At 49.5% G+C, this 21,410-nt stretch overlaps 7 protein-coding genes across 7 annotated transcripts; 2 read left to right on the top strand and 5 right to left on the bottom strand.

Moving 5' to 3' along the window:
• Positions 1-17: 17 nt before the first annotated feature.
• On the bottom strand, positions 18-1,313 carry TRV_06638 (MT-A70 family; the record flags this gene model as incomplete). The annotated part of the gene is made up of 1 exon (XM_003019311.1): positions 18-1,313. One exon carries the CDS (start codon positions 1,311-1,313, stop codon positions 18-20), a length of 1,296 nt encoding a protein of 431 aa, XP_003019357.1.
• A 3,224-nt stretch (positions 1,314-4,537) lies between these two features.
• Positions 4,538-8,290, bottom strand: TRV_06639 (uncharacterized protein; the record flags this gene model as incomplete). The annotated part of the gene is made up of 2 exons (XM_003019312.1): positions 4,538-7,955; positions 8,052-8,290. 2 exons carry the CDS (start codon positions 8,288-8,290, stop codon positions 4,538-4,540), a joined length of 3,657 nt encoding a protein of 1,218 aa, XP_003019358.1.
• A 3,088-nt stretch (positions 8,291-11,378) lies between these two features.
• TRV_06640 (uncharacterized protein) lies at positions 11,379-12,332 on the top strand (the record flags this gene model as incomplete). The annotated part of the gene is made up of 2 exons (XM_003019313.1): positions 11,379-11,844; positions 12,004-12,332. The coding sequence occupies 2 exons, from the start codon at positions 11,379-11,381 to the stop codon at positions 12,330-12,332; spliced, it is 795 nt and encodes a 264-aa protein (XP_003019359.1).
• Positions 12,333-12,968: 636 nt separating this feature from the next.
• TRV_06641 (uncharacterized protein) lies at positions 12,969-14,588 on the top strand (the record flags this gene model as incomplete). Its single annotated transcript, XM_003019314.1, has 1 exon — positions 12,969-14,588. One exon carries the CDS (start codon positions 12,969-12,971, stop codon positions 14,586-14,588), a length of 1,620 nt encoding a protein of 539 aa, XP_003019360.1.
• Positions 14,589-15,051: 463 nt separating this feature from the next.
• On the bottom strand, positions 15,052-15,771 carry TRV_06642 (uncharacterized protein; the record flags this gene model as incomplete). Its single annotated transcript, XM_003019315.1, has 1 exon — positions 15,052-15,771. One exon carries the CDS (start codon positions 15,769-15,771, stop codon positions 15,052-15,054), a length of 720 nt encoding a protein of 239 aa, XP_003019361.1.
• Positions 15,772-17,351: 1,580 nt separating this feature from the next.
• TRV_06643 (signal transducer, putative) lies at positions 17,352-19,226 on the bottom strand (the record flags this gene model as incomplete). The annotated part of the gene is made up of 2 exons (XM_003019316.1): positions 17,352-17,650; positions 17,741-19,226. The coding sequence occupies 2 exons, from the start codon at positions 19,224-19,226 to the stop codon at positions 17,352-17,354; spliced, it is 1,785 nt and encodes a 594-aa protein (XP_003019362.1).
• A 1,655-nt stretch (positions 19,227-20,881) lies between these two features.
• On the bottom strand, positions 20,882-21,151 carry TRV_06644 (uncharacterized protein; the record flags this gene model as incomplete). Its single annotated transcript, XM_003019317.1, has 1 exon — positions 20,882-21,151. One exon carries the CDS (start codon positions 21,149-21,151, stop codon positions 20,882-20,884), a length of 270 nt encoding a protein of 89 aa, XP_003019363.1.
• Positions 21,152-21,410: the final 259 nt, after the last annotated feature.

Consider the following 21,410-nt stretch of genomic DNA (forward strand, 5'->3'; position numbering starts at 1 on the left):
TTTTTGCCCAGCCATCCCTAGTCTGCCCACCAACCATCCCAGTTGAATCTCATTACCTCATCCCCTACAGCCCACCAACCCGCGGTTAAATAGCGCGCAAACACCTCCAAGGCGGTGTATTCTTCGTTATCAAAAAAGGCCTTCTCAACTAACTCCCTTACCACTGGTTTTCGGGAATGTATATCTGGTACCCCTGCAATAATCCTCCTCCTGATACCATGCTCTTGCCAGCCTGCTCTCCCTACTATCAGGACTTCATATGGCTTTCTCCATACTCCATCAAGTGCGGTCACCATCTCTCCAGTAACTGTCGTTTTAACCCATATCCACTCCTCAACTTTATTCACCCCAACCGCCTGAAAAGCACTTTCGACTGCTCGCCGTGCCTTTCCGGAATTTGTAACCCAAATGGCTATTATACCAGAAGATGTAAGAAATTTTCGTGTAATATTTCCCATCAGAAGCTCTAGATCATCAAACGACAAAGTTGAAGTAATGTACTGTTTTGAGCGTTTAGCTGACCGGTTGGGCCATGGTGGATCCGCAAGGATGAAGTCAAACTTTTGGCTAGGCGGAATCACAGAGAGAGGGTTGGTTAAACATGGTAGGCTTGATTGAATATGCGTCAGTATAAAGGTTGATTTGGGTGGGATTCGAAAGAGAATTGGGTTCCCCGGATCAGACTCTTCGTCAACTCTGGTTGAGCCGAGAACCCTAGAAAGCTTTATTGTGGTTTGATATGAACCAGGGTTCTTTATGAGTGCATTGTAAATGTCTCTGCCAGATGAGAAGGCGTTTAATTCTGGTGAAAGAATAACTGGTGGAGATTTTGAGGTGAGATCTGGGCGGTTTTGTCCTTGATTAAACTCCAACTCTGGCCCGTCTGAACCCAGGTATATCTTTGAAAGCAAAGGGAAGCCTGCTTCTTTATCAGGCGGTAATAAATGTCTGATATAACACCATTGGCCCTGGAAATTCTCCAGGGGCTTCCTTATCTCATCTTCAACAAATGCACATATCAATGCATGATATTCACGTTCTTCAGGGAAGACATATTTGAGGACCTTCTCCCTCCGCAAAGCTGTCTTTGGTTCGGGGGATGGTCCACCGTACGGGCTACTGATGGCCTCTGAAGAGTATATCAGTGGTATCCTAGACCATGGAAAACTTTTGATATTGCCTGGTAATTGCTGGGTCAAGCTGATTGATGCCGGTATATCTATTATAAATAGATTCTGTGACGTATCTTGGAATATTATCGAAGACAAGGGAGATGATATTCCGGTCTTCAACCTTTCAGGGCTGGAATTCATGGCATTGGGTGAACATTTCTGTTGCTGAAAGAGATATCAGTTTGGAGAGCGTCAAAATAACGACGGAAGTAACTAGTCAATCTTGGTCTTGGCGTAACTAACTAGTTAACTAACTATCTAGCTAACCTAGTTAAGTTAGTTAGTTAACTTAGTCAGGAACTACTCCGTAAGTAGTTAGCCTAGACACAACTGCTCTTACCATTGACGCTCGTTCCCCTGCTCTTTTGAAAGCCTCAGTTGAGTTCCATTGAGCGTTCTATAAGACTAATATTTGCTCGTAATGCGGTGGCTCTTACGTCTCTAGTTGGATCTTGAAGCAAGCAAGCGTGAATATGGCAGTGCCTTCATTCTCGACTGCTGTCCGAAGTCAGGGATAAGACGTATATACTCCGTATAAACAACAGAATCCCAGGTTCTATGTGCAAACTCTACCAAATACACTCCACTTTTATGGCTGCTATCTGGGGCGTTTGACCTGCCAAGTCTAGGATCGAATGGTCGTGCAGTTGGCTTGAGGATAATAGGTAGTTCCTATTCCATACGTGGCCCTGTGTATTGATATTATGTTGCCATGAATGTTCCTACTACCTCCAGTTGAAAATATGAGAATTGCTTGAAATAATATACTCAAACTATCCACTCTAGCGATGATACTATATTCGTGTTTTTGGGAACTCACTCAGGCAGAATTTCCCAATATTGCTTTCGGCTTGGGGCAAATCTACCGTCGTGCCCCGCCGGCTTTTCGGGAGATAGTGGCTGACCGGTACGTAGGATAGCATCAAAGCTCACTATATAAGTAATGTTCTGATGCATTTCCATCAGGGTGGTTATAAAAGAGCTGAGACGGCCCATCAATTATGGGATCCATCCACAGAGATCAAGGGCGTAGTAGTCATTCCTTAACAACTATGACAACTTTGTCTTGTGTATCCACTAGTCTGTGTCTACCATTTTACCGCCGATCTTGCTCTTAAAACTCGTGGCTATCCAGGTTCTTCATTCTTGGCTTATTTTCTTGTAAGTGGCGTAGATGTCCACGGGAAAGTTAACCCGTCTACCCTATGAGGCTGGCCTTCCAAGTTGCGCAGGGCTTGTTACGCTACCGACTCATATACCTGTGAGGTTGGAATCACACCTGTCCAACTCACTAAGGCAATTCCTGACGGGATGCTATAAGTATTAAAAAGACATGCTATGACAGGAATATCAGACTGGTGTTATTTACAGATTTTCATTCCATCTTTATGGGGTTATTCAAGATACTATACATGTTGGGCTACAGAGTAATTCAACGAGAATAAAAGGCCTCTTTAATGGTGACAAGCTAGCCGCGATATCAAGTTGTCCTTTACTTGTGGCAATATCAAATTAGGGCGAGTAAAGGGGACGGAGTGGCTTTGTTGGCCATCTAGTCGACATGCAGACTGTTGGATGTACGGAGTAGAGAGATGTAACTTGTCATTTGCTGTATTCAGATTTGTCGTAGGGCGTGACACGGGAATGCAACTAGCTAAAGCATTACCTTCTATAATATAAAATAATATTTACGGAACGGTGGAGGCTGAAGCAACTTAGAAAATGTCTGATCACATATAAAAAGCAAGTGTCTTCCCAAACTTTTATCCCTTAGGGTTGCTCAGAGCAAAAGTGTAGTTCTTAACTATTTGGCCGACCCACTTGCACCAACCCGGCGGATCATGCCAAGAAAACTCTGAATTTTTAAGTGTATCGACCAACTTTAACCTTGACTGACTACTCCGTACATTCCACAGATTAGTGGCGAGAGAGATCGCAGCGATTGTATTTCGAAAATGCAAGGGGGCTCTAGGCAATTCTTTTACGCGTCATGGGAGCATGGACCCCGCAGAGTGACTTGCTGCAGAAAGCTATGATCATAAATCATCCACCAAGGTAAGATGTTGAAAAGAATCGCGGTCACATAACTAAAGGACCCTAGCGATCAGTCATTACTGACAAGAATTAATTATCAAGTCAAGCCAACCACCACATACCGCACGCACCCCGGTAAAGATCTCCTAATGTATTCCTAATTACAGAGTAGTTGGTTCCTCAGTCTTATTTATACACGTTTGATTTTGACTTTAGGCACTGCTCACAAAGCATCACTTCTCAAGCTTACGAGGGGGCTTATGGCAATTATATGTTCGAGCACGGTAGTTAGCCCAATCATTAAAAAGGATAACACGGGCCAAATCACGCTCGGCCTGCAGTAGGGAAAACTAAAGCAGAATAGACACGTTTGGCTCCAGCTTGGGTGTTATGAGCTAAAGATATTGTCTTTATGCATGAATTGCTATCTGCCTCAACTCCTCAACTAACTGGTATTGAGTGGACTAAGAGAGATAACTAGTGATTTTCCCCTCGAGTAGAAACAGATGAACCAAAATAAAACATACATTCGCCTGGCTTAAAGACATATTTTCTTGTACATACGATTCGCTCTCTTCTCCGTCTTGACAAGCGAGTACCTAAGCACATGAAGCCTGGACTCGACCTTAGCCAGACAATAAAACATGAAATCAAACACACGCAAAAAAATAAAAATAAAAAAGAGGAAAAGGGAACGCAGGGAATGAGATAGACATGGAGTAAAAAAAATTTTCTGGCATGCATATGATTGATCAAAAACAAGAAAATGTACAAACTGAAATAAAACAAGGGCATTTTTGTAACTTGAAGCCAGAAGATGGGGATGGAAATACAAACAGGTCAAAAAAGGGGGCGAGAAAAGAAGGACGATATGGGAAAACACGGAGAGTTGAGAGGATAATAGGTAGAATGAGGAAGATTCCATTGCTTATCCCACTTCCATCTGCTCTGTGTTATACCTGGCAAGTACCTACATCTTGCATTCCTAGCTATATCAATCTTGCGAACCAGCGCTAAGATGAGATAGGTAAAAGAGGGCGAATGCGTGGTAAAGGTGAAGAAGCAGGACCAGCGTCTTCATCCCCTGCAACGGAAAAGTACCATGCCATAACAGTTTCCATCCAGCTCGAGATGTTATAATTCAGATATAGCATTCAGCATTATTCCTGGATCGCATGAGTATGAGTGGTGAATAATGCAAATCAAAAAGTAACAACGATAGTCAATAAACAAGTCCCAAATTTTACATATATGGCTGCATCATCGATAAATGGCTTCAAAGAACGTGCTCGCAATAGTCATAAATCAATCAGGAATACTATGTGGAAATGTTAGATCAAATTGTCATATGAGGGTGGGGAGAATATAGACTGATAGAGGCTAGAGAAACTTACACGACCACGTCGTCCAGAAGGTGGAGCACCCTGTGCTCCTGGGGTTGGTTGATAAAATTGTTGAGGGTAATTGTACAGTTGTCCAGCACCCATGACAGGGCTAAACTGCTGATTTCCGTATGCAGTTGGTTGAAGGATCGAGTTTCCGCCCATTGGCAGTGGAGCGCCGCTGGGACCTGCCATGGCCGGTTGCACAGAACGGAAGTTATCTAATGTTGAACCAGTGGTGGCTGGGAAACCGTTCATTCCCATTCCCATACCATTTCCAGGGGGGCCAGGCGGGAAGAATCCAGCCGTCGGCATGCCGCGTGATTGAGCAGCAAGGAAGGCTTGGTATTGGTACTGTTGTGGATTTAGAGGTGGCATTTCTTGGGAAATGGCGGGGTTTGTCATTGGCAAGCCAGCAAGGCTATTCATGGAGCCGAATGAATAGGGGTCATATTGCGGCATAGCTTGTTCAGAAGAGATGGATCTTGCCATGTTTGGAGGAGAGCTAAGAGGTTGCTGCATATTCATGTTATGTGCACCCATCTGGGTGCCATACTGGCGGTCGGCCTGGTTTTGTTGGGCTGGGAAGTTGTTTCCTTCCTGGCGTTGCTGGCCAGACTGGCGCTGATGTTTCTCTCTATCATTGCTAGTTCCGTGGTCACGACCGTGGGATTCACGAGAAGTTGCAGTACGTGAAGACAAACCGACCTCATCCATAAGCCGCTTATATCCCTGGCTAGGAGTAGTCTTCAGTTTAGTAAGCACCTTGGCGACTGTCTTGACTACCTCTGCACGCATAGATTCTTCAAAGAAGGGAGTGGTGAGGACTTTGAAGATCAATGTTGCACCCGAAGATTGGTCCTTGAGAATGCTTTCCAATGTCTCATCCCCAGGGCTGTAAAATAGAGCCTTCAAGATGATCTCCCTAGCCTCTGGTTCATTTCTCTGATTGACAATCTTCAATACTGTCAAGTAGGCAACTTTGTGTGTACAAAGAGCCACAAGGTGAGGAACCAGACGTGGGGCAAGCACAGTACGACGGTTGGGGAACGTGCAGGTATCGAGGAACCATGTCAGAAGTAAAGCACCGTTAGCATTCGTTGCTAGTTGAACACTGTGTAGCGCGATCGCAGATGCAAGCATTCGTTGCTGATCCTTGGTAGCGTGATGACTCTCCAAGCAAGCCCTCACGGCCCTGGCACCGAACCGTCCCTGTGAGATTTCCCACATGCGGCTAAGCATGGTCTCGAAGATGAAATCATTAAATGGAGGACCAAAGCGCAGGCAGCATTGCAAAACATAGTTTCCGTATTGGTCAAGAAATAGTGGGACAGTGTATGGCCTGAGGCTGTCCACGATCATCTGCTTCTGGGAGTCTACTTTGGAGACATCAATGATCTTCTGTGCAGCCCATGTACCATTCTTGTGTACACCAATTTCCGCAAGATGAGGAGCAATCGGTATCAACATCTGCTCTTTGGCTGGCTCGGAGCAGAACTCGAAAAGTTTCTGTACCACGGTGTTGCCTAGATAGTCAGAGGCTAGCTCGGCAATTTCAGGGAGCATTTCATTGGCAGTGTCTTCAATTTCTTGAGCACTGCAGGCGCCGTTGTCTATCTTTTTCCTTATCTCGCGTAGACGAGGAGCATCAAAAACTCGGGATTGGCTGGGTTCAGGAACTGGACGGATTTCATCTTCAAATGCTGTGAAGTTAATTGCTCGCTGAATACTCTTGGTGATATTTTGGCATTCAGATTCGGAGGAACCAAATTCAATAACAATATTGCTCATTTCAGGCTGTATTTCTTGCAGGTCTGGGATGGATGAGAAGATAGCAGCTTCGCCTTCTTGTGTGGTAGAGCGAGTTCCATCCCGTGCCACTGACCCAGCAGCTCCAGTACTAGCGTCTGGCGTGGGGGAGTTTTGGCTGCCAGGCTGTCCTGGAGTCTCGGAAACAGGAGTAGCTGGGACTTTGGCATACCCGATACGGACGGGGCCAGCTCCCGGGAATATTTCCTTTCCATTCAAAAGCGATTTGGCTTGAGTGGCACTTTCAACACGTTCAAAGTTGACGAATCCACAGTTCTTGTGAGTCAAAACACGAGTTGACTCGATCTTACCATATACATTGAAGATAGCATCCAAGGACGTGACGGTTGTGGAGACGGGGATGCTGCCAATCCATAATGCTCGGGTAGGGCCCTCCAAATTGTTCTCATCCACGGGTTCTTGCGCTCTTAGTCCTCCCATGCCTCCTAGTTGCATTCTCTGAACGGCTTCAGGTAAACCATCGTACTCAGAGCCTTCCGTAATGCGAATGTCCGCAGCATTTATACTGTTCTCGAGCCTTGAAGGGCTTGCGAGGTAGTTGCGAATGGAGGAGCGTTGGAGAGGAGCGTCTAAAACACCAGCAGTACGAGCTCGAGGTCGGCTGGAGGATGCGTGGTTTGCAAAGGCTTGGACAGCAAGGTTGTGTTGATGGATTTGGGCCTGGGTGGCAGCGAGTTGAGCAGCAGTAGCGGCGGCAGATGGAGTCAGAGTTCCTGAGGGGATGGTAGAGTAATGTGTGCCGAACTCCTCGTCTTCCTCGGCGTATTTCTCCTTTGCATTAACAGAGTAGGAGCGGAATCGGTTTGAACCACGATTGAGCATGGCTAATTCTGCAAGAAGAGGCGGCAGGGAAGACGTCGGCTGTTGTTGCTGCTGTTGCTGCTGCTGCATAAGCATGGCAACCGATGGTCCTGCAAGGCTGGCACGAGACTGTTGGGGCGTTTCTGCCAACCCCAGGTAATCCAGGGTTCTCACGTCGGCGTCAGCAAGACCATCCTTCGAGAAGGAAGACTGGGTGGGCGAAGAGGGGCCTTCGGAAGATCTTATGCTGGCCAGTGTGGTAGCACGCTCGCGCCCGGATGACCAGTTTGTCGAAAAGACAGAAGGGCCGAAGGGACTTGAGCTGTTCAGAAGATTGGGCCGCTGTGGCATCGAGCCAGCTCGGAGGCGAGACAGCAAAACTGTATTCGACTCCGTTCCTGGAGCAGACACCATGGACGAGTCTACTCCAGTTGTATTTTGCGGGCGGAATGGGCTGGTAGATGGGGTAGGTCTAGAAGTCTTTGAGATGACGGAAGGTTGGACGTTGAGTCCATTGAGCGGTCCGACGGGAGAGAAGCGTGAGGGTACAGTTCCCGCACGAGTTCGTCGACCGGGATTGTACGCTATGGTTTCAGGTGATGGCACTAGACCTGGGAATTCGTCTTGGTTCGGTGACTCGGGAATATTCTCACGCAGAGGTGTGGAATTGCCGCTGGTGGGTGGTCCTCCCCAGAGGTGTGAGGCCACACCTTCTTGCGCCTGTATTTCTCGGGCTCTACCAATATATCAGCATCAAAATGTTAGATAATCGAGATGGAAAGACGATGATGATGGATATGTTTTTTTAAGGGGAGGGAGGGTTTCAGCTAACCGTTTGGGATAGAGACGATTGCCAAGATCATGAGAAGGGGAACCTGCCCCCATTCTCGAGCCTCCAATCGATTGTGACGAGCCAGCTAGGCCATTTGAGTCCCCAAAGGGCGACTTTGTCTGTCCGGTTTGCGGAAGCTCGCTGGGAGACGAGCTGCCGGTAGATGTGCCAGATCGTGGTTGCGAGGAGGGAAGGTAGTTAAGGTTGAGATGCCCTTCGGGCCTTGATGAATGGGCCATTATAGATTATAATAGTTCGAGTGTTGTTAGATTTGGATAAAACAAATCGAAATCCAATATAGACGCAGGATCAAATATCCGAAACGCTCTATACCTTCTGTCTAAGAAGGGGTAGGATAATGCCGAGCTCGTCCCTGTGTTTTATATTGTTTCCTGTTGTTGGTGTTAATGAAAAAAATCCGTGACGGGCTAAAGGCAGAAAAGAACGTGGCAAATATATGGATGGTGCCTCTGCGTCGAGAGGTGTTGTCAGTTCTTCTTGCTATCCACCAGCACGACCGACCGGATGCGCTCAATTAAAAGTTGGTAGAGGGGCAAGGCAAAAAAAAAAAGCGGCCTGACGAGAAGCAAGGTGCGATATAGAGGCGAGGACCGGGTGTCGAGGACGTCAGGGCGGGAGATAAGCAGTGATAAGATGGCCCTGGAGGCAAGCCGGCAGCCAACTCAGCGTTGAGATCGAAGGGCGAGGGAAAGCCGTGAGTGAGCGTCCCGACTCCAGTCCGGGTCGACAGATGGTCAAGAGGGCAAGCTGAAACAGATTCACGACACACAGGGAGCAGGCGATTCGGAGGGGGGGTGGACCAGGTCTTCGAGACTCGCTGACGGGCGTTGTATTCCCCCCTTGGACAATTCCTTTGTTGCCGGACCGTAAAGGAACGAGAGAACGAGAAGAGCGCACCGTGCTTTTCACATTAAAGGGCCTTTTGGGTTGGAAAGTGTTCACCGGGATCGAAAGACTGCTCTGTCGAGAAGCTGGAGGATTACGACGAGGGCGTGTTCCGCTGCTGGTGGTGACGGCGGGAAGGCTGGCTGACACCGCGAGGGCGATCAAGCGGCGACGAAGCAGGAAAATTAGGGCAGATGGGATCCAGATAATAAATAAATAAGTAAAGGCAAAAAGGAGCGATGGAAAGAAGAGGAAGAAGAAGAAGAAAAGGGGGCTCGGAGGGAGAACGGCTGGAGAGTCGCGAGGGCGAAGGTGAATGTCGGACGTTGGAGAAGTTGAGGTCGAGGAACTTTTTGCGCTTTTTGGCGTTGGTCGTTGGTCGTTGTTATTTTTTCCCCCTTTGGCGATGCTTGGCTTTTTTGGGCTGCGCACACAACAGACGGCAGACGAGACAGCGACGAGACAGCAGGCGAGACAGCAGAGAAGGGGGGGACAGGACAAGACAGGACAGGAGGCTGCAGACGACGACGGCGACGGTGATGGCCCTTTGCTACGGTCAGTCTACTACTGGTTGAGTGTGGATGGCTAGTTCTACGCATATAATCAAGGGCACACAAGACACATAAAGATCGGACGATAGCTTCAGCTAACTAACTAACTAACTAGTTTAGCTGCTGAGACGGAGAGGTACCAGCGAGGCTGGTTGAGATGATACAGGCTTCAAAGGCCGTTGCAATACTAGACGATGGCCGGCTGCGCAATTTGGATGTTTCCTGGCGACTGTTCGCTGCGAAGAGCCGGCCATATCAAAAGGCCAACGGCTGGAAGAGCACGGAGTCTTCGATAATACCGGTGGCATCCACTCGATTGAGATTAGATGCTTGCCCGTAATAACCATAATAATAATAACGAGGGAGATCCAAAAGTACCGTCGGGAATAATTTATATTAGACGAGCTACGGTCCAGGATTAGAGGAGATCCCGGCCGGCATGCTGTCACAAGCAAATCAGCATGCCCGCATTATATATATTTATATGTAGCGGATCTCCCAGCTTCCGGGAACGAAATGATCGATCGATCGATCAACCAAACACAAGCCATCAACGACTTCTCCTGGCTAGAAGAGACTGAAGAACATTCTACGGAGTACGGACTATGCAGGTGCATTATTGTGGTCTATCTAGACTGCTATCTTTCTCCGTTTAGACGCCAGGGCAGAGGCAAATCAAGGACTTAACCGACTCTCAGACTGTCCGATGTTGCCCTAGACAACAGACGGACGCCCCGTCTCTTCCGCCGCCGGCAATCGCCTGGTGGGAGGAGCCGGCAAGCTCAATTTTGTCCCTATGATGCCATTGGAGATCTACTTCTGGGCTCCGTATGTATATGCAAGAGACAGTTCCATCACGATGGAGACCATGTCGAAGTTGGAGCTACTGCAAACCACTGTGTGATGCAGCAGGGAATCACGACACTGGTATTCCCTGGCTCCGTCCACTCAGAGAATGCACACGGCCAAGGACGATAACTCTTGACAGGCAAATAATGGCGAACTGCGAGCTCTCGGCCAACAATATAATAAATAAAAACGATGCCAACCCTGCTAGAGGAGAGACGAGAGGAGAAGAAGAAAAAAATGGGCAAGGAAAAAGAAACACAAGCATACTAGTTGGTTCCAAAACACCCAACACGACCGCCAGGCCAGCCGACCTATCCCACAAACCGTGTAGGATTGCCTTTCCTCGCAACTGATCCCCCACCAAGAAACTGCAGAATTCAAAAATACTCTTTTTCACTGGATATGCTCCTGAAAATCTTGCTTGGAAAGTTCCTCTGGGCCTCTGATCTATTGAAAGGGGATCGCCACCAGAATGATGCCGTGTTGTGGCTGTCCACGTTAATATCTAACGGCCGCCAAAGCATCATTCTTCCGGACGCCATGGCCAGGTTGAACATCTCTCCCTGCAGACAGTGATGTTTGTATGGAGGAAAAGAGAAATTGTGTATCATCCACGTCTGACCGCCTGAGACCAGGGTTGATGGCCTTGAGAGGCTCCATTCTTGCCCTGACGCCTCCTCTGACGCTACTCCTGCATATACCTCCTTCTCCTGCGCTTTGACTCGATGTTTCCTTACAGTTAAGAGCCGCTTTTGCAGGCTAGCTAAACCAAGAGGTGTGTCACCCGTCAGTTCGCGCTGCAGATCTACTCGTGTTGTAGTTGTGAACTTTTTCGTGTTAAGGTTCTGATGGCCCCCTTCCTGGGCACTTATATCCATAGTAGCTCTCCCGCCGGCAATCAAGCTACTATCCTCTCTTCTTATATATCTCTTTAACCCTTTTTTTTTAACCCTCTGTGTACTCAGTACAGGGACCGACATTCATTTTTTTTTCCTTTTATTCACATCCTAAGGCTTCTATCATGCAGCTCCCTCCAGTGTCGGTTATTGCCTCCTGGCCTAAACCCAATTATGACAATCCACCAGAGGTTCATGGCCCTGCCATCATAATCATGACAGCAATTTTCATGCCCCTGATGCTGGCCATCATCGGCATCCGTATATTCACACGCATCCGAATATTGAGAAGTTTTGGATGGGATGATATATTCATCATTGCCGCTGCTCTTCCCACTCTCGGCTGTGGGATCATCACCACCACTGCAGCCATCACCTTGGGCTGGAATCGCCATATTTACGACGTTCAGGAGTCAGGGTGTACATACAAACTCCTTTTCAATGGAATCCTTTTTAAACCCAATCAAACCCAATCAAACCCGCTGCTGGTGTATAATGCTGCACAGAGTAATAAGCTTCTGAGCCGCTGCCTGCAACGGCTCTTCAGGGGCTTCCTCAGCCGACGCAGCGCGCAAAAACCGACCTTCGCTGGTGCTTTTCTTGCCTTGCAGTCGAAAATTACCCAAACGAGAATCCAGTGCCGGTGATATTACGTAATATCGCCATTCTTTTTTTTTTTTTATTTTTATTTGCTTTTCTTCACAATCAACGAAAAGGCAGAAGCAGAAGAAAGAAGAAGCAGAAGTATAGAAGCAGAGAAAGGCGAAAAAGAGAACGCCGAGGGCGAATTGTCGAGATGCGACATCCAGCAGTTCATGTTCATGTTCATCCGTCTTGCCACCGACTCCGTAACGCCGGAGGACCTTAGCTGGCTGGGCCCGATGAGCGACCAGCGACTCAGGCCAGCATACGAGAACCAACCAGCCGGCAAGGCCAGCTCTCCAGCGTGGCTCCCATCCCCACCGATCCCAGATCTGAAACTGCCAGCGCGAAGAAGGCAGAAGGCCCAACCACCACTGCACTGCCCGGCATCTGGGCTGGCAATTGAGGCAGATCAGCCACACCGGAGAAGAGCGTGAAACCCGACGGACAATACGAGACCCGATCTCGCTAATCTTTGCTTTTCTATGAAGATGGTCGATCGTGTCGACTCCAGGCGCATACGAAGGTTGTTGCACCGCGCCAGGCGAAGGAATCACTAGCTGACGGCGACGACTGGGATATGGAAGCTGGGGAACGCGTTGAAGTAAGACTCGAAGAAGCTCTAGTTTCCGATCGACCGTTAGCTAACTAGCTTCTACATCACTGGACACGCCTCTGGATGGGAGAAGAGCATTGCGAAGAGTTGCAGCCAGATAGATGGACGTAGGAGGAGCTGCCGCCAGCTGAGCGTTTTTATCTCTGTAAGAAAGACTGCCTGCTCTGCTTGATATGCCATTCAATTGATGTTGTAGTTTTGGGTCTTTTATTGGTATCATTTGCTTTTGCAGAGTAACTATTAATATCAATATAATTTGCTGGTTGGCTCGTCTGTGACTCACGCTTTGGCTGGGATTCTCCATAGAAAATGATAATTTTATGCCCCCCTCGAAGTTTTACCCCACTGCACACACACTTTTTTTTCTATCTCTTTGATAACATCCAGCAAAAAAGAAGGCATAAAATAAAATAAAAAGAGCAGGCAGGAAGAGGATCGGGACACAAGAGAGGCGGCCATGGCGAGCGCTACCAAAGACGTCTTCATCGACGAAGATGTCGGCAAGGACGATGACTCTGCGACGGGCACCGAAACCGCCGCATACAAGACGCTGGTCTACGCGATGCTGCTACACCCCGCCACGGCTGACGCCCCAGTGCAGTACATGACCAGGAAGTCCGAGACGGGCCCTGTTGCTGAAGGAGAAGAGGCCTCCGTGCGCCTGCAGTGGAAGCCCGCAACCAAGTCGGCACTCAAGAAGGCGGCCAACCTCGTCGAGCAACGCAAGAAAAAGGCGCTCAAGGAAAAGGAGCTGGCGATCAGGGAAAAGGAGGAGGCCGATAAGCGAAGGCTGGTGCTTGAGGAGGCGAAGAAGGTCGTCATAAAGGAAGACAGCTCGCTGCCCAAGCCGGTCAAGATCAGACTCAATGAGAAGGACCCCGCGGTCGTCAGGCCTCGAGCCGAAGGAGACGAGCAGCCGGGGACTCGTGTGCGTGTCGTTGGCAGAGTCCATCGCCTACGGGTGCAGAAGGATATGATCTTCTTGACGCTGACAGATGGCTACGGATTGCTGCAGTGCGTCTTTACTGGGGACCTGACAAAGACATATGATGCCATGACTCTTACGCTGGAGACCTCCATGGCCATCCATGGAGAGATGCGTGCCGTGCCTGTGAAACAGCATGCTCCAGATAACCGTGAGCTACACGCAGACTTCTTCCAGGTCATTGGGCGTGCTGCCGGCGACAAGGAGGCCATCACCACCCGTGTGGCCGCAGATGCTGATCCACAGACCCTACTAGACAACAGACACCTCGTCTTGCGTGGAGAGACGTCCTCATCCGTTCTCAAGGTCCGCGCAGCTGTGGTGCGGGCGTTTCGGAAGACGTTTGAGCAGAAACAGATGCTCGAGGTTACTCCCCCAGCCATGGTCCAGACCCAAGTAGAAGGTGGCAGTACCCTGTTTGAATTCGACTACTACGGCGAGAAGGCCTACCTGACTCAGTCCTCCCAGCTGTACCTGGAGACCTGTCTCGCTTCACTAGGCGATGTCTTCTGCATCTGCCCATCTTTCCGTGCTGAAAAGTCTCTCACCCGTCGTCACCTGTCGGAATATACCCATATTGAATCTGAGCTAGACTTCATCACCTTCAATGACCTCCTCGACCATATCGAGGAGATAATATGTAGTGTTATCGATATCTCGCTGGCTGATCCACAGATCGCCGCATTCGTCAAACAGCTCAACCCCAACTTCACGCCACCGGCCCGTCCCTTTATGCGCATGCGTTACTCTGAAGCCATCGAGTGGCTGAACGAACACGGCATCAACAATGAAGAGGATAAGCCACATTCGTTCGGAGATGACATTGCTGAAGCTGCCGAGCGAAAAATGACTGATATCATCAATAAACCTATCCTACTCACCCACTTCCCTGCTGAGATCAAGGCGTTCTACATGAAGAAAGACGCACAGGACCCACGTGTCACTGAGTCCGTAGATGTACTCATGCCCGGTGTCGGTGAGATTGTCGGCGGTAGCATGAGGATGGACGACTGGGACGAGCTCATGGGTGCGTACAAGAAGGAAGGAATGGATCCTACTCCATACTACTGGTATACCGACCAGAGAAAGTAAGTTTGCCCCCGTGAGTGTGTCTCTGGAGTAGGGAGAGTGTGTGCTGACTATAAGCAGATATGGCACGTCTCCTCATGGAGGATACGGCCTTGGCCTTGAACGATTCCTTGCATGGATGTGCGGACGATATACTGTCCGAGAATGCTCGTTATACCCTCGTTTCACCGGTCGATGCACACCATAAACATAGCGTCAGTTTAGAATTTAAATGACAAGAACATGAAGAATGGAACGTAGTTAGAGCAAGGGCTACAGAAATAATGAACATGCATTGTACTAGACACTAACGGAGACAAAATAATGTAACGCAAATGTAAAGAGGCGCGGGAAATGGGTATGCTTAATATTTGCTACCCTAAAACTGGTCGTGCCTTTCCATAGCAAGATACAGAAAGGAAAACTTCCCGTCACAACAGAGGAATGACCACTAATAATATACTCTGAGGACAACAAGGGGCCATCATTACTGAGTCTTTTCGAGCAACGCTCCGTCTCCATGCACCATCACCGGGGCAAGAGCTGTAGACTTGGATTCGATCATGTCGTTCTGTAGTAGAGTGAATTTTTCATCTGGGCCCCTTTCAGACGGTGTGATGGGGCTATCATCCGCCGAAACCACCGTCGTAGCCGGGGAGTGAGTTAACAATGGCATATCACCGGCTTCCTTCCCGCCGGTAAGACATACACCTTTTTTATACCCAGGTCCAGACCGCTGTGAGGTACTCGGTGTCTTCCCCGCTTGCAGGAACTGAGCGAGATATTGATACGCAGCCGTGAATTGAACTGGCTTGGATCGGGACTGGCGTGTGGAAGACATTGTCTCCGGTTCTTGGTGTAGAATGCTCAGCTGCGGCAGGCTAGTGGAAAGGGAAATGGTTGTATTTGGTAACGAGTAAAGCAAGCCAGGGTCTGAAAAGGAGCCGGCCTTCGCACTCTGGCGATATGGATATGACCTGGGGATGATAACCGGGGAGAATAATGAGGAGGAGAAGGGAGATGTTGCCTGTGAGAAGAATATGGGTCTCGAAGGAGTTGCTAGAGGTTTTATAGAGTCTTGATTTCGGCAACTGGAGGACGAATCAAGAAGAAGAAAAGAGAGGCAGAATAAGTAAACATGCGCTTCCAGGGAGAAGGGAAGAGAAAAAAAAGTATAGAAGGTTGAAGAAAGTCCTACCTGTATCATTTGCTCATGCGAGGCAAATGATACGGATAGGTCCGGACAAGGTAGAGAGAAGAAGAAGAAGGGTATATCTTACCGTTGGCTACAGTATAGAATTGAAGAATCTGGATTTGATATCATTCTCTCACACATGGCACTGCAAGGGAGAAGACGTTTTGAAACAAGCAGTTAGTAAGGCAAGTAATTATTGTAGTTTATTCTTCGACACTGTTTCATTCAACCATGTGTCATGCGTTCTCATGCATTATCTCCCTGACAAACGGCGAGGGAAAAGAAAGGAGGTAAAGGTTGATTCCATGTCAAACAGCACTGGCCCTGCACTACCGAGGACAGGGGTGAGGGAGGGAGAAGGGAAGGGGGGTAGGAGAGAATAGAGACTCCTTCATCCATACCAGTACTGGCAAAAGCAGGTGGCCATCTGCGTTGCAACGCCCCTCTCTCCCGCCCCAGTCCCCAGCAGCTTGCAGGATCTTTCAGGTCAGGGCTGAGGCAAGACTCCCTCTTATTTGTCTTGCCTTCTTTGGCATGCGCCGTTTGATCGCGGACCCGTCAGCCCCGGGATGCAGGCAGTGGCCCTAAGGCTGACCTGGTGGTCGCAAGACAAGAAGCAACTCGTCCAGGTCTTTTCTTTCAGTGGCGTAGAAAAGAAAGAAAGGTGGAAGTAGAAATTGGACAGCATATAATAAGGTATATAGGAGAGGAAACAAGATAAAAAAAAATAAAAAGAAAGAAAGAAAATAAGAAAAGAGACCCTTTCTGGTTGTTATATAAAACGGAACTCCCAGTAACTTAACGGCGAAGCACCGTACTTAAGTTTGGAAGACGAAGAATAGCCTTGGGTAGATGCAGGCCAGTCAAGGAAGAAGAAGAGCTGTTGCTGCTGCTGATGACGATGATATATAGCTGAGGCGGTGAAACCAGGCCTCGCCCAGTGCTGAGTCACCCAAAACCAACGGTCTGAACTAGCCTGGACGGTCCATACCTGCTGCTATCGAGCATCAAGGACAAGAAAAGGGGGGTCGTGGCCTTCCTCCTGAGGCTCGGATCATAGGGGACCAGACCCGGTGGGACGGGGACGGCCTAAGAGAAGGTCAGGCGCTGTTCCAGCGTCCACAGTGGGCACCGGTCTCGTTCGTTCTTTTACCTGCGTGTTCTGCAAATCTGTCCTGTCGCCTGTTTGTACATCTCCCTCTCGTTCCCCAGGGGTCTCCAGTTGACGTTTGTCTGCTGTTTGAGACGTCAAGGGGAAAAGGAAGCAGAAGAAGCAAAAAAAGCAAAAGGAACGAAAAACCCGACGTATGCTGGTCGCGTGACGCTCCAGTCCGACTCTATCCGGTCGAAAAAAAGGAAAGCTGAATAAAAGGGCTGAGAATTGGCTCGGGTGAGCTCAAGTAGGTCAAGAGCATGGAGGTCAATGGCAGAGACGAGGCTGATGATATATGAAGATATGAAGATGAAGTTGAGGATCAAGATCAAGTAGATTCAACGCCAACGCTAAGATGCACAAAATAGAAGTACAAAAAGAACATGACCAAAGGGTGACTTGGCGATACACCTTAGTTGCTTTGTTGGTTGATCTATTATTATCGCTGAGCGGCGGGCTTGTCTCCAGAAGCCGTCGTTGGCTTGCTATCGCCGTCTCCATGCTCGAACAGCTGTTGTGGTGGAGCGGCATTAGGCGCGAGAAACCTCTCCGGCACTCCTCTGGCGCCGACTCCTATCGGCCCAACGAAGCACCCAAATGTCCCACTCCATGCATACCTGTATGCCAGCGCTTGGCGGATTTCACGGTAGGCTAGAGAGTTTGAGTAAGGGAGGCCAGTTGTTGGGTCACGGTAGCGGGCGGGATGGGAAGTGATGGGGCAAAACTCGGTTTGGGTTTCTACAGTCTCTTGTTAGTCCTGTTATACAACCAAGATGATAATTCCTCACAGAGAGGGCTGCTGGGATATGGGTGAAAGGGATGACGTACTGGGTAGCTTGACAGGTTTTTTCGGATTGTAGAGGACGCCAACATCGCTTCGCTCGGGACCTGTAGAGGCGTCGAAATTGTCTAGAACAATGCACGTCCGGGACGAGCGCTCAAGAGCCGGTTTGACTTTTTCCGGCTTCTCCTCCACGTTCAGCTCTTGTTCCGGACATATGGGTACGGTTTCTTCTGCAGGCTTGTTGGGAGCTTGACCTTGACCATTTTCGTCCTCATTCCCCCGCTCCTTGGGGCTCGGGTCTGATTTTGTCACATCATTTTCGTGTGCCTCTTCATTTGGCAATGCGATCGTTTCCGTAGTGGTTGTAACGGGTTTGGATGCAGTGGATGTGGCGGTCTGGACAATTTCGGCGTCAGGACATGTTGAAGCCTCCTGCATGGAGGCGTATAACTGTATGCCATCTAGAAACGGGCTGGGTTCCCCAGGAGCTTGTTGCCCATCGGTAGGTTGTGTAGGCGCTGTGTCTGTGGCATTATTGGACGTTTCTGTCGCCCTGTTTGCAGCATTCGCAGCAGGCTGTCCCTCACGGCTGGTTTCAACACTGGGACGACCTTTCTTCTTGCGCCCGCTATCAGCATCAGCAGCCTGTCGAAAAGACTTGACGCCCACCATTGCAAGTTTCTCATTGATCCATTTAGCGATTCCACTCCAGAATGTGATAACAGGTCCTTCCAGTGGTCGATTGTGCAGTGCCTCCATCTTCAACCGGCGCTCTTCGCTTCGCTTCTCTTCCATCTCCTCCCACCGTGTCAGGCTGCCAAAATTCAACCTCTCAGTCTTTTCGGCTTCAGCAAGACGCTCTGCCTGCGTCATTTGTTTCGGCCTGGCCTTCTCCTTGCGCTTGGCCGTCTCCTCCATCGTAGCAATCAGCTGAACTCGTTTCTGCTCGCTGCGTTTGAGCCGCGCGTGGGTTTGAACTCTGTTCTGCATAGTCTGGCGACGAGAAGACGCACGCGTAGGCCCATCATCTGCCGTAGGAAGCCATGAGATACGCTCTGATTTCTTTCTCTGGCGTGGAGCCGGAAGTGTCGATGTTCGTGTGGGCAATGTCGGATCTATCTTGACCTTTTTCTTGCGCTGGGAGGGCATCCGAAACCCTTCCTGCTGCGCTGTCCGTTTCTTTGCCCGCTCTGCCTTCTCCTGTCTCTGTAACTCTTTTTCTCCCTCAAGCTCGTCGTTGCCAGCACCTCCTGCGCCGCCTTCGTCCCCTTCATCCGAAGAGGAAGAATCGATCTCCATGTCGTCTGCTGCAGCTTCTCCGCCCTCTTCCTCATCATCCCCAGACTCAAACTCCTCATCATCTTCTTCCTCCGCAAATATACGTGCCAGTTCATCGTCGGCTTCGGCGTCGAGAAGCGTGTTCATCAGGCGGCCAGCCGTCGACCGCCGCGCTCGTCCTGTCGCAAGAGGCTCAACATAGTAGTCCTCCGGCCCGCTGCCATCTCCCGCCTCAACCGGGGTTTCTGCCATGCTTTGTTCTCAGTAACCAGGGTGCATCGTAGCTGTTCTGTTCAGCTTTCATGTCTCGTCCGCATTGTCTTTTTGACAAAACGTCTTAAAGAGGCCAAGGCGAAGTCGCGAATCTCATGATTATGTAATAGACTTAATTACATAATCCACCACTTTATTCTGACCTTCGTCGCGCTGATATAATAATTATCGGGTATTATTATTATTTCGCTGCCCGTTGATGGACGTCAGCGAACGACGGCGAAGCAGAAGACAAAGAAGGGGGGCGGGGGTGGTATGAGGATGGAGCGAAGGACGGCAGCCTGGTGAGCTGGATCCGGAGAGCTCTCTGGCTTTGCGCTGGACACCCAGCCAGCTGCTTTCGGAGCGGACTCCCTGTCGTCATCTCAAAGCCACGCTCGTATGGAACGGAGCATGGAGGAGTCCAACGCAAGCTGAGGCTGGTTGGGAGCGAGCTGGGCGAGGAAGCACACAAGGTAGGAGATGTCTGCGATGATCCCTATGTACTCGACGCCCTTGAGCCTCGCAGGAGTCGAGCAGCAAGAGATATAGACGTAGCGACAAGCCAGTTGTACGGAGTGAGAACACAGCATACGGTTTTGCCTTCGTCAGTCACAAAACCATGAAACGAAGTCCCAGCAGGCGCAGCTCAAAGTATCAAGCTCTCGCTACGCTACCATGGTTTCATCCGTTCCGAGAACCGGCTGTGCGAGTTGAATCCGGGTACCTGCATCGAATGACACCAATCACCCCGTATTGCCCACCTGGTGTTTGTGCCCATCTCGGCCATTTCATCGTCTGTCAGTCCGCGGAGAGGCGCCTATGGGACATCTCCAATAATGTGTTCGGTTTCAAGGACAAGAGAAAGATGGTACTCCGTAAACTGAGTTGAAGCTATGTTTGATCTCTCCGCCCACCAGCGCATCGCTCCAGGCACCGCGACGTCCCTGACTTTCCCCCATCAGGCTCTAGTGGTAATTAAGACCCACGGGTCCTACCCACCAATGGGCCGGGATGATGTCGTGAGGAATTTTTCTCCAGAACATCCAGAAAAAAGTACTTTTTGTGGCATCACGGCGCGAGACAACGTTGATCGACTTTGCTTGCCAGTACGAGGCCAAGAGAGCTGCCACTGCAGACCTCTGGCCTGAACCTGAGCCGAGCCAGGGCAGTGGATACGGACAGCACAGATGTAAATATGGAGGTTATGGCTTGCACACATACATGCAGACATAAAGTACATACATACATACTTACTTACTCCGTACACCTAGGGTACATCCATCGCAGCTGGGGTCTGTCTGCTGTCTGTCCCCTTTGATGCTGTACAACAGCAGCAGGAGGAACAGGCGAAAGGAGAAGACGACCTGCAAAAATAGCCACATGGCATGCTCCCCCTTTAGCTGCCGCAGCGTCTCTATCCCTCTCTCTCGCCTGCCTGCTCCCCCTCGTCCTCCTGGCCCTCCTCCGGTTCTCTCGCCCTCGCCCTCGCCCTCGCCCTCACCCTCTTCCGCTGCCTCAGCCTGGCAAGCCAAGCGCCCATCATCCCTGGTATTTTATCGTATCGAGGCAGGTACCAAATACCAGTCCGGGGTGCTGGTGGCCCGGCGCTACTGGCGCTGTCGCTGTCTGTAATTTTGGTAATCGCAATACGACTAGTCCCCTTCTCCATTCCACTTCTTTTTTTTTTTTTTTTTCTTTGCTTTCTTCTCCTTCTTTCTCTCTCCCTTTTTTCCCCCTGCGAGTTGGTTCTTCTCTCTCCCCTTTCTTCTTCCTCCTCCTCCTCTTCTTCTTCTTCTCTGTTCCTCTTCTTCCTCTTCCTGTTTCTTCTTCCTGCCTCCTCCTGCTCGCTTGCTGTGCCTGCAGGTCTTCATTCTTCTCGTTTCTCCTTTCTTCCCGCCTCCTTTTTTTTTTTCCCTTCTCATTCACTCTTTTCCAACCCTTTATTTACTTTATATTTTTCTCCCTTTTTTGTTGTTGGCTTGGATTCTTGCTTGTTCTGGTTGCATCATCATCAGATATCGCCTTATAGTAAAACTGGCCCTTCCTCCCCTTCCATCCGCTCCCTATAGCTCTTCTTTGCGTTATAATATTTGTCGCTCATCAGTTTAATCCTCTTACTCGAAACAGCAAGCTCTATATCTAGTCTCCCTGACCCTGCGCTGGGCTGTTGAACCCAAAGGC

Source organism: Trichophyton verrucosum, assembly GCF_000151505.1.
Source record: "Trichophyton verrucosum HKI 0517 chromosome Unknown contig00764_1.f1.exp, whole genome shotgun sequence".
In the NCBI taxonomy this organism is placed as follows: domain Eukaryota; kingdom Fungi; phylum Ascomycota; class Eurotiomycetes; order Onygenales; family Arthrodermataceae; genus Trichophyton; species Trichophyton verrucosum.